Source organism: Moschus berezovskii, chromosome 21 (genome assembly GCF_049115385.1).
Source record: "Moschus berezovskii isolate FMDL1 chromosome 21, NW_MosBer_1.0, whole genome shotgun sequence".
NCBI lineage: Eukaryota > Metazoa > Chordata > Mammalia > Artiodactyla > Moschidae > Moschus > Moschus berezovskii.
This window is the reverse complement of record NC_142480.1, coordinates 22497385-22514728: the sequence shown is the minus strand read 5'-3', so window position 1 is coordinate 22514728 and position 17344 is coordinate 22497385. Positions and strand designations below refer to the sequence as shown.

Genomic DNA, 17344 nt, shown 5'->3' with positions numbered 1-17344 from the left:
AACTTGGGTCAGGAAGATCCCCTCGAGAAGGGAATGGCTACCCACTCTAATATTCTTGCCTGGAGAATCCCATGGACAGGGGAGCCTGTCAGGCCGTAGTCCATAGGGTCACAAAGAGTCAGACACAACCTAGCAACTAACACTTTCACTTTTTTGGAGAAAAAGTGCACTGGACAGAAGTACTTCAATTTTAATGTGTACTCCAATCATGGGGCAATATTGTTAAAATGCATATTCTTGATAGATAGGTCTGGAGCAGGGCCTGAGATTCTGCCTTTTGCCAGGCTCCCAGATCATGCAAATGATGCTAATCTAAGAAGTCCACTTTGGGTAGAAAGACCCTACAGCATCTCGAAATGTGTTACTTGCAAGATAGATAGACTATAATAATCTAGCACTTTATGTTGATCCCTCCATATATTTATTGAATGTTTCTTTTGCCCAGCATTGTTCTAGACTGAGGGATCACAGTCAAATACTAATTAAAACATGGTGGGAAGTTCCCACAAGCCACATGGTGTGGGCAAAAAGGTACAAAAAAAGTGGTGGTTTATTTGACAGCAAGCATTAAATAATTAATATTGCAGTGTTCAGGTTGTGACTAGATAGCATGATTTGATTTTTGTTTATATTAAAGACTTTTTGAAGGCTCATTCAAAAAGTAGATAGACTCATTATAAACATTAAATTAATTAACAAATAAAAATAAAGGAAAAAATATTAGCTAAATTCTATACTGCCTGCTCCCAAAAAACTTATCTTTATCAATAGGGAAAAATTATTCCAAACATTTTTCTTTGCTTATATAAACTACTGTCTGGAAGGATAGATGGTTGATGATTGAATAGATGCTTGCAACGTGCGAAGTTGCTTAAGTTGCTTCAGTTGTGTCCAACTCTGCAGCCCTATGGACTATAGCCCATCTGGCTTGCTGTCTGTGTATTTCTCCAGGCAAGAATACTGGAGTGGATTTCCTTCTTCAGAGGATCTTCCTGACCCAGGGATTGAACCTGCGTCTCCTGTGTCTCCTGCATCACAGGCAGATTCTTTACCCCTGAGCCACCAGGGAAGCCCAATAGAATTTTTTTTTTTTTTTACAGTTCATAACTTTTATAAATAAAATAAATTAAATGTACAGTGAATAAGTTCTCTGAAATATTTCAATATTTCTGCAAGTTTAGTAACATCATAAAATACATTTCAACTAAAATTCACAAATCTAAAAACCTGTTCATTTTCTACATTCTGTTTTATATGAGAGGCATTATATTATTGAGGTGAAGAGCATAGATTCCACACCCAGTTACCTGTCTTTGAATTTTGACTCCTTTGCTTCCTAGCTGTACAACCATGGACAAATTATTCATTTTCTTGAACTACAAAATCTGGAAGTAGTGGCTGTTTTTATATTGGCTGTTATGAGGACTAAATGATTTAATAAGTATTGAAAAGTACTTGTAGCAGTTCTATATAAATATCACTTGAATTTAAGAGTAATGATCAGTTGTGGAACTGAAGAAAATTTTGAACCTGAGGCACTGTTTTCTCCCAGAGATTGAACCCAGGTCTCCTGCATTGCAGGCAGATTCTTTACCATCTGAGACACCACGGAAGCTACATTTTCTCTCAGTAAGATATATTAATTCTCTAAGGATCCTTTTAAATTTAAGAAAAGAGACTGAAAAACATTACGGTGTTAGAATCTCATCAATATTTTTTATGTAGTGTTTTAGTTAAACAATATTATTTGACTCAGCTATGAAATAAATAATAATTTTAAACTCCTTTTTTTCTTTTTCTTTATGAATTCTACTTTCCAAAATTTTATAAAGTTACTTTGGATACAATAGCCAAAGTGCTTCTCTGGGTTTAACCTTAATTTTATAGTTTAAAGAATTAAGAATCATTGCTGGAACTTTTATCATACGTGGGATTTTTATACCTGAGTTCTTTATTGTGGGAAATTCCTGGGTAACCAAATTTCATTTTCAAATAGTCTTTTAAGGAAGGGTTTATAAATACTTTATTCTAAACTTTAATATGCTCCAGACTGACTGTTTATTATCCTTATGTTCAAAATGGTTATGAATAAAATTCTTGGCTCAAGTATTTTTCATTCTAAACATTGTAAAAAATGTTACTGACTTTTCTGACATCAAGTTTGTCCGAAAAGAAGTCTAGCATCAATCATACTCCTTTTTTCCTCACTTAAAGGTAGTTTATTTCTTGCTGCCTGGGTACCAGAAGGATTTTCCTTTATTCTTGAAGTAGAACAACTTAATCGGAATGTTTGTGTTGATTATTATGTAATAATATTTTTAGAATCACAGCATGCCTTTTTAAAGACTATTTGATTTGTCCTTTAATTTAGGGAAATTTTAGATTTTTTTATTTTGGTTTTCTATTTTAGAGAGTTTGGTTATTATTGTAGGCACTTTGGTCCTCATCTATTATCAATTCAATAATTATTTTAATTCCTGTTTTTTTTTGCTGTGCATTCATTGTGACAGTCTCAAGCCTTTCCTGTATGTTAGTACTTCCAGTTTTACAATCCTATCGCCTGTTCTTTCTGTTTCACTTATTAAATATTTGTCTATTTATTCTCACTGTTTCCTTAGGCTTTCTTTTTAAAATTATATCAGTTTCAGGTCTGTCAGCTTTCTATCAGCTATCTATCAGCTTTCAGTTTTCCTCTTCATCTGCTCTTTTGTTTTGACATCTTCTCTTTGAAATTTGTTTTATTGAATTCATGTTCTTAGGCTTTTCTAGAATGCCAACCATTAATAGATCAACTTCCTTCTTTCTCTTGGTCAGTGTTATCTTTTATATTGTGATCTTTATCTCATCTGTATGATACTTTGTCAAGTGTTTGTGGTGAATTCATAGTTGAGTTTTCATTTCTCTTTTATCTTGTTCATACTTAAATCGTCAAGAACTTTTATCTGTTCTGATATGGTGCAAATGAATTTTCCTTGATAACTATTTCATATTATTTGACACCTGTTTGCCTTCTCCTCTGACTCTTGGCTAGGTATTGCTTCTGGGCCACCTTTCTACATTGCCCTAGGGCAGTGTGTAGGAGCAGAGATGGGAAGACCTCTGTGGGTTGAATACCCATTTTGTTTGAGATCCTGTCCTCTGCTTGTAGAGTTTTGTTTGGTGTCTTGCACTGCACTGAGGGGCCACTCTGTCTCTTGTGAATATCCTGATTCCATGAAATAGTACTTTTGGGCTTTTATTTGTTACACCAGTGTAGTAAAAAGAAACAGGCAAACAAAATGGCCAGCCTTGATGATTTTTGCTTCATCTGTAAAGATTCTTAGTAATACAGAAAGATTTCTTAACTTTTCTTTGGGCTGTCTACTCAACTCATTGGTCTCTAAGGTTATTTCTAAGTTGTGTCGTATTAGTGAAAAATTCCTAGGATTTGGTGAGTTCACTGTCTTTTCTCAATACCTATTTTCATGTGTATAAAGATAAGTTAGTTGAACCAGTTCAAATTTGTTTTTCCACCCTCCACCTTGTCCTTACTTTAAAAATTACTATATGATGTCCTGCTTCCTCTACAGTTTGATTAATTTTTATCTTCTGTTCAAGTGGTATGTGATGGGGTAGATGGATTTGTGTTCAGATTTCACTCCACTGTCTTTACTTGGACGTTTTTTAGAATAAGCTTTTCATTTTAGAATACTTTCAGATTTACAGAAAAGTTGTGAGGATAATACAGAGTTTTTATAACACTCACCCAGTTTCTTTTATTGCTACCATTTTGTATTACTATGATATATATGTCACAGGAGAGAAATCAACATTGTTATACAACTATTTACTATAGGCCATACAGGCTTCCCTGATGGCTCAAAGGGTAAAGCGTCTGCCTGCAATGCAGGAGACCCAGGTTCAATTCCTGGATCAGGAAGAGCCACTGGAGAAGGAAATGGCAACACACTTCAGTACCCTTGTCTGGAAAATCCCATGGATGGAGAAGCCTGGTAAGCTACAGTCCATGGGGTCGCAAAGAGTCGGACACAACTGAACAACTTCACTTCACTTCATACTTTATTCGGATTTCACTACTTTTCTCGAATGTCCTTTTTATTTTCCATGATCCTATCCAGATTCCATAGGCATTTAGTTGCTGAGTCTCCATTGCCTGCTCTAGTCTGTGACATTTTCTCAGACTTTCCTTGTGTTTGATGATGTGACAGTTATTTGGAGTACTGCTGCTGCTGCTGCTAAGTCGCTTCAGTCGTGTCTGACTCTGTCCGACCCCATAGTCAGGTGTTTTATAGAATGTTTCTCAATTTCAGTTTTTCTGAAGTTTTTCTCATGATTAGACTGACGTATTGGTTTTATGGGACAAATAGTACAGAAGTGAAATGCCATTTTTATTGCATCATTTCAAGATTATATTCTGTCAACATGACTTTCAGCTGGGGATGTTAATTTTGGTCTCCCAGTCAAGGCAGTGCTGTGTTTCTTCACTGTAAAGTTACCCACATTCCTGTTTTATACTCGACTCTTTGAAGCAGATCGCTAAAGTGCAGCCTATACTCACTGGTGGGGCTGGAGGGTGTGGGCTAGGAGGTTAAGTTTTTTTGGTTGTGCTGGGTCTTCGTTGCGGCAGGCAGGCCTCTCTGGTTGTGGTGCATGGGCTTAGTTGCCCCACAGCATGTGGGGGCTTAGTTCCCTGACCAGGGATCCAGCCCTGCACTGGAAGGCAGATTCTTAACTGCTGAACCACCAGGGCAGTCCTGGTTAATTGAGTTCTACCTTTCTTAGTGGAAAATATCTATATAAATTATTTGTGATTCTTCAATACAGGAGATTTTTATCCCTCTTTTATGTGTTTAGTTATGTCAGTATGGACTCATTGATATTCACTTAATACTTTGAGTTAAATCAAATTCTGTGTTATTTTGTTTCTTGGAGTGTTCCAGTTTTGACCATTGGAAACTCTTTCAGGTGATTCCTGTATGCCTTTGACTTGTTCTCATCCTTTTGGTTTTTGAAGATTTTCTTACTTTCTGGCTCTATGAAACATATAAAATGTTTTATAAAAGGGATGTGCCCACCCAGCAATGAATCAGAATTCTCATTGCTCACCATCCTTGCCAGCATTTGTAATTGTCTTTTTTGTTTGGTTTCCTATTTTGGACATTTAGCCATTCTCTAATAACAGATGATATTGAGCTGGTAAATATGCCAGCTGTGTATCTTTGGTAAAGTGTCTGTTCAGATATTTGACCAGTTTTTGAAGTTGTATTGTTTCCTTTTGTTAATTTTAAGTGTTCTTTATGCATTCTGCATGTGAGTCCTTTTTCAGATAGGTGGTTTTCAAATATTTTCTTGCAGTCCATGTTTGGTACTTTTGGTCTCTCAACAATGTGTTTACCAGAATATGTTTAAATTTTGATAAAATCCAACTTACTGGTTTTTCTTTTATGTTTTGTACTTTTGGTATTGAATCTAAAATTCACTGCTACATGTTAGGTCACACCAAAATTTCTCCTATGTTTTCTTCTAGAATATATAAATTTCATGTTTTACATGTAGGTCTATAATTCATTTTTAATTGATTTTTTGTGTGTAAGGTGGTACATGTTACATATAGTTTTACTTTTACATCTGGATATTTATTTATTCCAGCACCATTTGTGAAAAGGGTATCATTTCTCCACTAATTTCCTTTGCACCTTTGCCAAAAATCAATTGACTGTATTTATGTGGGTTAATTTCAGGACTTTCTTTTCTGTTCCATTGATCTGTGAGTCTGTCACCGTCATTGCCAGTACCACACACTCTTGGTTGCTAAACCTTGAAATCAGATGTCATCCTTCTAAACTTTGCTCTTTTGTTATAGAATTATTTTGACTAATCTGGTACCTCTGCCTTTCCATATACTTTGCAGAATCAGTTTGTTTTTATCTACAAAAACAGTTGTTGGGGCCCAATGTGTTTAAACATACTCTTCAAATAGATACCTTTTTTCTTACTTCAATAATGCAGCTATTAATACCTTTAGAACTCTTCTTTAGGGGTTTTCAAGTATTATTAGCTTCAACTTATCCACCATTCACAGTTCTTTTATCTAGATTGATCGTCAGTTTCTTTAAATCATTTTTATTTGTGCGTTGTTGATTTACAGTGTTGTGTTAGTTTCAGGTGTACAGCAAAATGAATCTGCTATACATACACATATGTGCTCTGCTCTGTGTGCTCAATCATGTTCAACTCTGCGACCCCATGGACTATAGCCCACCAGGCTCCTCTGTTCGTGGAATTTTCCAGGCAAGAATACTGGAGTGGGTTGCCATTTCCTCCTCCAGGAGATCACCAATTTTAATCATGAATTTTGCTTATAAATAGATTTGAGTGTTTTTTGAAATGAAATTTGCCTGAAAAAGATTACAAATCAATTTTTTATGTCGTGTCACAACTCATTGAGGTAGGTGATATTCAAGCTCTATGGGTGAGCAAACTTAAGAGTGATTGACTACCTGCCTAAGGAGTCATAGTAAGTCACATGTTGTAGCTACCTCAGATCTATTCAGGCAACTCAAACTTATCATATCCAAAAATGGAATTATTAATTTATTTTTAAAACCTGATTCTCCTTAATTCCCTGTACCAGTCAGTGGCATAACTGCTCTCCCACATATCCAAACCAAAACTTCTTCCTCAGAATTCCTGTTAAATTGGTCTCTTAGTTTTGTTCATTCTCTTTTTTTTCCTTGGAAATATGACTTGCTTTATGGACTAGGAGATGATCAGTTCGTTCTGTCTCTTTAAAAGATGGATCTAAATTGAACCTTCTTTAAATTTTTTAGCCTCCATTGTCTATTTTCATTTGTATATATGTTTTGTTATAGTTTTTATTACAATACATGAAAATTAGGCTTCTTTGAGGTACAGCCTTTTTCATTTTGTTCTAGGTAGAGTTCATATTGAGGAAAAATGGGGAAGCGACAAAAGGAAAACAGTCCTATCCTAAGCCTTCTCTTTTAGTTAATTAGTCCATTCAATAAATACTTATTGAATATGTCTAAGTGTCAGGTACACTGCTAGTTGCTGGGAACACAGCATTATGGTCTCAGTTAAGATCAGCATCAAGTAAATAATTACATAAATATTTAAAATAATTTCAAGTGATAATGAAGAATTTTTAGTTCCTAGGAAAAGTTTCTAGACAGCTCCTGCTTTTAATAAAAAGGGTTTCAGTCTAGGGTTTCAGGTAAGGGGATCAGGACAAATACATAAGAAGCAAGAACAACGGGAGCAACAAATAGCACGTCAGTACAGTTTTATGTGGCGCTATGGAGGTTCCTGTCTAGTTAGCTGAGGTCTATGAACTCTGAACATCAATAGTGCATTTTAGACTAAATCTTTAAGATAGAATCAATTTATAACCGAGCTTTGCTTGACTGAAAGGCATATTTAGAAACATTGTGTATAAGAAGAAAATATATGAATTATTTGACAGCTCTCTCTTTTTTAAAAAGGGTTTTGCATCTTTATTTCTCTAAACAATGACCTTTTTCCTTGGTTTGAGAGATAGTGCTCTACTTTGTGGAGCAAAGTATCCCATATCAATGGGATATGATAGTTATTCTCAATTTGAAGTTTCTTTTTCCTATGGTCTCATGATAACATATGTGCTCGTTTGTCAGTCGTGTCTGACTCTGTGTGACCCCATGAACTGTAGCATGCCAGGTTCCTCCATGGAATTTCCTAGGCAAGAATATTGGAGTGGGTTGCCATCTCCTTCTCCAGCATTTCTTTTTTAATTCCTCATTTCTTGCTTCCTGTAATCTGGAAATTCCTTCCTTCTCTTTTCTCTTACCGTTTTTTCACTTCTCATCTACTTTGCATCTTTCTGTATGTTTGTCTTGTCTTATTATTCTGTCACTTCTCTGCTTTCCCTTACTCCCTGAATTTTTAATGCTTTTTTGTCTCTTTTGCTTCTATCCAAAACTAGGAAAAACTAAAAAGGATTCAAGGTAAAATGACTTTGGTAGCATGCCGATTAGACATGCGTGCATATGAACATTCCAGCTTTTGAGATTATGGTATCTTTTTTTCAGTCTGTTATTATTGGTATATCTTTTGTACCATATTAAAGGTGGCACTGTGTAAAAAATGAGACTTAGAGAAAAAAGCAAATATTTTAGGATTTTCTGATAAGCTGATCATTAATTATTTTTATCATTTGGGGTCAAAGTTTTGCTTCTTCCCATTGAACAAGGTAAATGACTCTAGGTTCAGAAGGAAAAGATGTTATATTGACTGATTTAGGAATAAATCAAGAAATGTGACATTTCATGCATGAGTCTTTTCACTTAGAGTGCAAGGTTGTCAGTCAGAATTTGCATGGTATAGGAAATCAATTGAAACTTGAGCCCATGGACATTTACTTCAGCAATATTCTTACTGATTATCATGACTGTCTAATTAGACTGTTATAGGAATAATTTAGAGTTTATGAAAGGTTGAGGTTCTTTTATTTAATTGTAAACTTCCTATTAATATATAATGTATAATTTGTCAGCTATATTTCATATGACAACTATTATTTTATCTTTATTAAGCAAATAAAACTTTTATGTTGTACACACTGCTAGTAAACCTTAAGCCTAAAAAGTCATTTTACATAGAAAGTTGAATGTCTTATATAACTATTTCAGATTGCTTCAATTTTTTAAAGGTAAGTTGTTTGCCTAATTTTTGTTTTCGTTAGTGATACAGTATATTATGTACTTACCGTGGAACTATATTTAATCTTCTGGAAGCCACTTTTGTTGATTTTTAATTTTAAGTAGATATTGAATGGTCCACATCATAAAAATGTGTCAAATATACTGTTTTGTCCTTTTGATAACAGCCATCCTAATAGGTATTAGGTGATACCTCATTGTTGTTTTGTACGAGAGTTTTAAAGTTTTTCTTTTCATGTTTTATTTTTCTCTTAGTGACCATTTATCTTTATACTTATATCAATTGTAAGCGGTCATAATAAAGCAAAATTGAGATTCACATGCTAAGTGGCTGACTTGGCTCACTCACTCGTGCCCTGCATTTCAGACCTGACATACTCACACACTAAAGCATGATTCAGATTCATTTATCAGAAAGTGATAAATCACTGTATATCATGTACTTTTAAAGACAACCACACAAGTTGTTTATAATCAGAATGCTGAATTCATATACTGAGGATCTAGAATATAACATCTGCTAAGAAAATGTGATTTTAATATTTTTTCTTAAATTTTAGTTGTTAGGGAATTTAATATTAAATACAGTTATCTTAACCATTTCCTGTTGAAAACTGTTAATTTAAATCATTTAAACTCTTAATTTGATTTTCTCTAAAGTAATAATTCTTCACTTTGCAAGGCCTGAAAAAAATGTACAGATATCATACAGGAATTCCATGCACTTTTTATTGTATTGATTGTTTGGAACATAGGATTAGTTAACCTGTCTCTACTGCTGTTTTCTTTTCGTCCATATGTAATTCTTTGAAAGAAACAAAAAAGGGAGATGTGTAATACTGAGAAATAAGATTTTTTGTTTCCTGCTGCTGCTAAGTCACTTCAGTCGTGTCCGACTCTGTGTGACCCCATAGACGGCAGCCCACCAGGTTCCCCCGTCCCCGGGATTCTCCAGGCAAGAACACTGGAGTGGGTTGCCATTTCCTTCTCCAATGTGTGAAAGTAATAAGTGAAAGTGAAGTCGCTCAGTCATGTCCGACCCTTAGCGACCCCATGGACTGCAGCCTACCAGGCTCCTCCATCCATGGGATTTTCTAGGCAATAGTACTGGAGTGGCTTGCCATTGCCTTCTCCATTTTTGTTTCCAGTAATCTGTAAATCTAAACGCTTAATTTCCACGTGTCTTTTCCCATTTTAAATGATCAAGTTTAATACATTGTTAAATTTATAAAAATTTAAGCTTCTTTGGAAACTGTCGTTAATCAGCTCTTAGTTTGATTTCAGCTATAAAGAACAACATTAAGGTAAATATTTCTCACCACCTATGGCTTTCTTAAAAATCATATTTAGCCAACCGGTAACTGATGGTTAAAGCTGCTCATGTTTTTCAAATATTTTTACATGATCTTAAACAAGTGTAATAATTTTATCTTATACTTTTCCACTGTATTTTTTAATTGAGTAAAAGAAGTGATTATCTTTGTAGTTCTTATAAACTAAGCTTCTATGGAGCAGAATATTTGAAAACCTTGGATTGATTTTGGGAGAAAAAGGTAAAAGAGGACATATTTACCCTTATTGGAATGTGAATCCAATAAGGGACAATTAGCAGTTTGAGATATAATACATTAAATATATATAATTCAAAAGTGCTTCACCTACTTGTCAGCTTACACTATTTAAATATGGGTAGAAATAGTTTTTTTTAATATATGTTCATATTTTTTCCTGTGAAAATACAGTGTTCTAAAATCTTTAGTTCCTCTCTATGAATGTAGTAGTTTAAACTGTGGAGTTTGGAACAATTTTGTAATAAATTTATTAAATATCTTTTATTTTTTCCTAGTATCCATTTTTTTTTTTTTCTGCAGTAAATGTTAAATCATAAGAGCAAAGAAATAGAGGGGAAAAACATAAAAACAGAAATTTGGATATCTAAAATTTTTAGTCCAATTTTTATTTTACCTTTTTATTTTTGGTTGCACTGCACATCATATCTGATCTTAGTTCCCTGACCAGGGATTGAACTTATGTCCCCTTCAGTGAAAGCACAAAGTCCTAACCACTTGACCACCAGGGAATTCTCTAGTACAGTTTTTAAATAATTGAAATCATTTCTAAAATCTAAGTCGTTTCACTGGTATCCATGATAGAGTTTCATTTAATCTACCCAATTTAATTATTGCTAAGTGATATTACAGACATTTTCTAAATATGTGATTTAGAACTTCTTTCTTTACTTTTACTGCATTTCTTCAATTTACCAACATCAGCAAGCTTTTCAGTGAGCACTAAGACTTTTTATTTCATTTTTTAAAATTTATTTTTAATTGGAGGATAATTGCTTTTACAATACTGTTACTTTCTGCCATACATCAACATGGTATACATAGGCATACATATGTCCCCTCCCTCGAGCTTCCCTCCTACCTCCCATCCCATCCTCCCCCAGCACTATGACTCTTGTAAGACAAAATGCATTTATGACGGGAACCAGTTTACCTTTTTTGCCCTTAATTTGAATAATTCTATATATGTTATGCAGAAGAGAAAATAATATTAGACATCTGAAAATGTGGCCCAGTTTTGGTCAGCATTTCTATGCTGTATATTTGTTTTACCAAACAGGTAGCAGCAGGAGATTGTCAGTCAAATTTAGTGGTAATTATTTGTTGTTGCTTTTTGCGGGAACATTGTTAAACTCTGTAGTAAAAATACTTGCCTTGTTTTATTTGTGATGATGTCCAAAAAGGAGAGGAAATACAGTTTCTGGTAAGAATTGAAAGTCCAGAAATAAATATAATGATGAGAATGAGTGCTTCTATCACTAGGGAACTTTCTTCATCTAAGCACATATGAACAATTGATCCTTGTAGTCATATATAGCAGTAAACATTAATAACTTAACAGTCTGAAGTCAGTGCAGAAGATATGGAGCATTATTGAAAGATGGAGTCGAGCAGGTGGCACTTTAATATGTTCAGTGTCATGGTTGACTCTAAAGACTAGTCGAATGAAATTACTTGAGGTTCTAAAGATTTAAAAAGCGAACTCATTTTGCTGCACTAAGGAAATGCTACTGATCAGGCTTTCTGTGTCCCTTTTTTCTAGGCTAGAAAATATTAACCCTGAAGAAAATGACATGGTAAGCCATTCTCCGAGGAGATTTCTTGATGTCAGTCTTATATCTTAGAGGCTTAAGTTCAATTGAGTGGGTTTCAAGAACTAAGATGTGGGAAAAAGAAGAATTGACACACTAATAATGTACATCTTTGCTGCAATATGAAAATTCAATAACTTCACTCAGTCAATTTACAATTCACATGTGCCTATTAATTAAAACCCTATATTAAATAAAATATATTAAAACTTCATGTCTGACTAACATATAATGGTGTTGGTAGACATTACAGGAATTACTGAACAGAATAAACAATGCAGACACAGGGGTAGCTATTCAGAAGAATGGAGCTATAATTGTGGATAGAATCTACAAGACCAAGGAATGTAAAAAGAGAATAACTGCAGAAGAAATGAACGCAGTGATTGAAGAACGGGATGCTGCTTTGTCTCAGGTACCTGCATGTATCTGTAAAAAGCTCTCTACCATTTTTCCCTCTTTCTTTACATTAAAAAATGACTTTCCCCCACTTATTCTTAATTCAAATTAGTTTTTAGCTTATAATTAATACCACAGTGATTAGCTATATTAAGATAATCACATATTTTGTTATATCATTCTTCAAATATATGCATTCTCATTTCTTAATAAAACTGTTAGCTTTTTATAAAAATTTAGTTCAATTCTTTAAAGTAATCGCTTTTATATGAGACTTCTTACTTGAGTCACAGTTTTGGGAGGGCTGAGATTATGTCTTTATTACTGTTTTATTCCCAGTGCCTAATTCAGTGCCTTTTAGTAAACATGGATAAATGAATCAAATTATTAGGGCATTCCTTTCTGAACATTACTTAACCTTCCTGCTCCAGCTGAAACCTGATCACCGCCCTGAGGATGCAGCTTCCACTGCAGTCCTCACGTGTGAATGTATTCCCTCCCTCAGCAGTTGGGCCACTGGCCTTGGAGGCTTGTTCGATTAGTGCTTTTAGATCATTGTTCCTTTTTTCTCTCTAAACACCTCCAGCTTTGAGACCCAAGCATCAGATTGTACCACCCCTTACACACTCCTGTTGCAGTCATGTATACACTCCCATATAGCTGCCTTCATCTCTTAAAGATTTTAGGATCTATTTTACTGTCCCTTTCTTTAGCTTAATCCTGTCACAATTCTTAGTGATTTAAATATCTATGTGGATGATTGTTTCAATAGCCATCTCATCTCTCTGAATCTCTCTCCTCCAGTCTTCCAGATGCTCTTTACCCGTTCTGCTATCCACCCTATGATCATGCCTTGGGTCATTATCAGTCTCAATTTCAAGCGTCCACTTACTATCTTTCCACCTCACTCTAAAACTCTAGCAAATTTTCAACTCTACTGGCGCCTGATTATATTGATCTTATCACCTCTGTTCCTTTCCTTTAACCCCTTCATGTCTTCTCTCTTTATCTAGCTTAGAGTCCTTGCTGCTGCTGCTGCTAAGTCACTTCAGTCGTGTCCGACTCTCCCTGGGTCACCATAATTATCTCCTACTTGCATGTAAGATAACCTCAGTTGTCCTGACCCTCTTCCTTTGTCCTGCTCACCTAACAAAACCTAAGTTTTATAAATTTAACTTTCTGCCTCTTCTATACCCTCAAAGCTTTATATGGCAAGAGTCCATCACACACATTTGATGACTCAACTGTTCATGACAGTTGTCTTCAAGTAGACCCCTGGTGTTGCCTGATAACCTTCTTGCCTTTTGCTAGTCCACTCACTCTCCCTCTCTGGAGGACTCTTTTATCTTCTTCCTTTCTCCTCAACTATCCAACCTCTTCTCGCCAACAGAAAGAGAAATTTCTGTTTGTCTCCATCGTATCATTGACTGGCCTCCTGCATGTGGCACTCATATACTCTGCCTTTTCTACGTTATAGCTTTCTTACATATTTCTGTTTGCAGACAATTTCTCTATTTCACACTGCTGCTGCTGCTGCTGCTAAGTCGCTTCAGTCGTGTCCGACTCTGTGCGACCCCATAGATGGAAGCCCACCAGGCTCCCCTGTCCCTGGAATTCTCCAGGCAAGAACACTGGAGTGGGTTGCCATTTCCTTCTTCAATGCATGAAAGTGATAAGTGAAAGTGAAGTCCCTCAGTCATGTCCGACTCTTCGCCACCCCATGGACTGCAGCCCACCAGGCTTCTCCGTCCATGGAATTTTCCAGGCAAGAGTACTGGAGTGGGGTGCCATTGCCTTCTCCAGTTTCACACTAGTGGACCTCTTTTCTTGTTTGCTTAAGGTTATCACTTAACCAGTGGTCCCTTTTCTACTTCATAAAGTATTTCCTATTAGTTCGTTTCTATCAGTATCTGACATTCTTTAGTATATCCTTGAAGGCTAGGTGAGTTTTGGTACATCTTGGTCTACCTGTGCTTTTGGTGAGGCTTCCTAAACAGAGCTGAGTATTCACTAGGGACCTAATCCTGAAGAATCCTCTTGTCTGTTGTTTGTCTCCTCAGCATTTTAAGACTGTTGGAAATGCCAGTCTTCTTTTCACAGGGCTTAGGGCTTAGCTTTTTAACTTCGAGCCCTGTACATGTTTGGGATTTAGCAAATGATCTGAGATGGAAACAAGTCTCAAATCTCTAATTTTGTCACTTCAGCCCTGCATAAATGCCAGAGGTTTAGATGAGTTCTCTGTTCTCCAGCCAGAGTCCTCTATGTAGTCACAGCCTGATTTCTCAGTCTCTTGCCCATTCCTTGACCCTTTAAAAACTTAGGAGGAAAAAGCAACTTCCGATCTTCAGATCGCCTGTCTCCAGCTAAACCCTCTTCAGAATTCTAGCTGTTCGAGTCACTGTTGCAGCAGCAGTCTTCTGCTGTCTTGAACATGATTTTTAAATTTTAATCTAGCTTTCTTTGTTCTTGGCTGGAGCACTGTTCTACCATAAATAATTCTATCCTGTCTCAATGTGGAAACCTGACATTTATGATTTATCTTCAGATTAGAATTGGGAAAAATTCAATTTAAACTTTAAATGAGCAACTTTGTGTGTGTGTGTGTGTGTGTATTCAGTCCTGGATCATTCAGTATATTGTTTAAAAAAAAGTGAAGTGTTAGTTGCTCAGTTGTGTCTGATTCTTTGTGACCCCATGGATTGTAGCCTGCCAGGGCCCTCTGTCCATGAATTCTGCAGGCAAGAATACTGGAGTGGGTAGCCATTCCCTTCTCCAAGGGATCTTCCCAGCGCGGGGATCGAACCCAGGTCTTCTATATTGCAGGCAGATTCTTTACTGTCTGAACCACCAGGGAAACCCTATATTGTTAAAGAGAGAGTCAAAACTATTTTTATGAGCTTACAACAATTACAGGTATAAAATCCAGATTAGGATGTTTTAGAAATCATTTATTTTGTTAACTAAAACATACATGTACTTAGAGAACTGACCGCTTTCTTCCTTTATCCCTGCTATATTCTGAGTCTTTATTACAAGGTCTTTGCTTTTGTGTTTTGGACATATTTTATATACCAACCCCCGTAACCCTTTTGGCAAAAGTCCATACCCCAGTCTTCATTCCCACACCTTACTTATTCAGTGTTCAAAAGCTAGGCCCTTCACCTACTGCACTGGGTACCAGCTGAGTTCCAGTCAATGAAAATATAATATTATTCTATGGCCTGCAACTATTAGTGAGGCCCGAAACCTCCTGCCAGGCTCTAACCATCTATGCATATCCTGGGAAATCAAAACTAGCCTAGAACCAGTCTAATTTAGCCAGCACCCCAAGGAATAGTATGATAATTATGTGAAAACTTGACTGGACCATGGGGTGTCCAGCTTTTTGGTTAGACCTTATTTCTTATTGTGTCTGTGAGGGTGTATCTGGATGACATTAACATCTGAATCTTACATCATTGACTTTCCTGGTTTTCAGGCCTTCGGATTAAAGCTGAAACTATACCCTTTTCTTATGGTTAGAATGAGATTTTGAGTCTTTGGAAAGAATACCACAGAAATGTCACCTTAATTAGCACTATTTTCTCTTTCCCCAGGTCAAGCATCTCAGTATCCTTTCCCTGAGTTTCCTTTTCCTTTGTAGTCTTCTAGTTGTTAATTTTCCTTCTTGGCCTATCAAGGCTGAATGAGTGCCATAAATTTCTATTACCTGAAGACCATGCAGAGAATCTTAACTCATCAGTATTTTCTGGAAACAGTCATTCCAAATCCCTAAGTTCAATAGTAACCCCTTTTCATCTGTGCAATTTTCTTTATTGTGGTTGTTGTTGAAAATACTTTTAAAACATTTGTGTGCGTCTTTTAACCAAAATATAATTAACAAATCTTTTTTTGATTGTTAATTCTGTCAAATGCCATAATGAAAACTATAGGTCCTGAGATCTTTCAGGTCCACAGTTGACAAATATAAAAAGCAGGGAAGGACCACAGCGTAAATATCGGGGTAATTAAAGAAATTCAGCTAAACATTTCACTAGTCAGGTTCCTCCTTCTCTATAGCTTGCAAGCTGTTGATATACCATGCAGTAAGCGCTAGCAAAATGAAAAATAAACCAGTTAAGAGAAAGATGTGAATCCAGTACAGGATTACAATGAATAAAATTCTAAGAAGACAGCTAAACTGTACCACAAGTCCAGGTGATCTGTTGCTTTGTAACTCTTTGTACCTTTAAGTGTATTTCCCCCTCTCACTGACACGTGCTTCTATTCACTTGTTACTCTCTCATCTACCTACTGCTTTATAGCTAATTTTAATATTATCTCGTTCATAAAGGTCTCTTACATGTCACAGTATTGATAAATATCTTCTTTGTGCCCACATTTTACTTTACATTCTATTATACTACTTGTCACACTGCAGTACAGTTAATTGACTTTATGCCTATCTTCCCACCTAACTTGAAGTTAGGAACTGTTCTTTATCTGTGTCTATTAGTCCTTAGGACAGTGTAGGCACAAAATAGATGAATTAATGAACTGATGAGCTCAGCTATTTTATAGTTTAGATCTATTTCAAGATCACTTCAGTTCAGTTCAGTTGCTCAGTCGTGACTCTTTGTGACCCCATGAACTGCAGCACACCAGGCTTCCCTGTCCATCACCAACTCCTGGAGCTTGTTCAAACTCATGTCGATTGAGTCAGTGATGCCATCCAGCTATCTCATCCTCTGTCATCCCCTTCTCCTCCTGCCTTCAGTCTTTCCCAGCATCAGAGTCTTTTCCAATGAGTCAGTTCTTTGCATCAGGTGGCCAAAGTATTGGAGTTTCAGCTTCAGCATTAGTCCTTCCAGTTAATATTCAGACTGATTTCCTTTAGGATGGACTGGTTGGATCTCCTTGCAGTCCAAGGGACTCTCAAGAGTCTTTTCCAACACTGCAGTTCAAAAGCATCAATTCTTCTGCACTCAGCTTTCTTCACAGTCCAACTCTCACATCCATATATGACTACTGAATAAATCATAGCCTTGACTAGATGGACCTTTGTTGGAAAAGTAATGTCTCTGCTTTTTAA

At 36.0% G+C, this 17344-nt stretch overlaps 1 protein-coding gene across 7 annotated transcripts in view; it reads left to right on the top strand.

The window, feature by feature from the left end:
• MIPOL1 (mirror-image polydactyly 1) overlaps positions 1–17344 on the top strand; it is a 312066-nt gene that overhangs the window by 96601 nt on the left and 198121 nt on the right. For all 7 annotated transcript variants that reach the window (XM_088829480.1, XM_088829479.1, XM_088829476.1 and 4 more), the window contains 2 exons: positions 11826–11859; positions 12119–12289. In XM_088829480.1, the coding sequence (XP_088685606.1) occupies positions 11826–11859; positions 12119–12289 (205 nt within the window). The remainder of the gene's footprint in view (positions 1–11825; positions 11860–12118; positions 12290–17344) is intronic.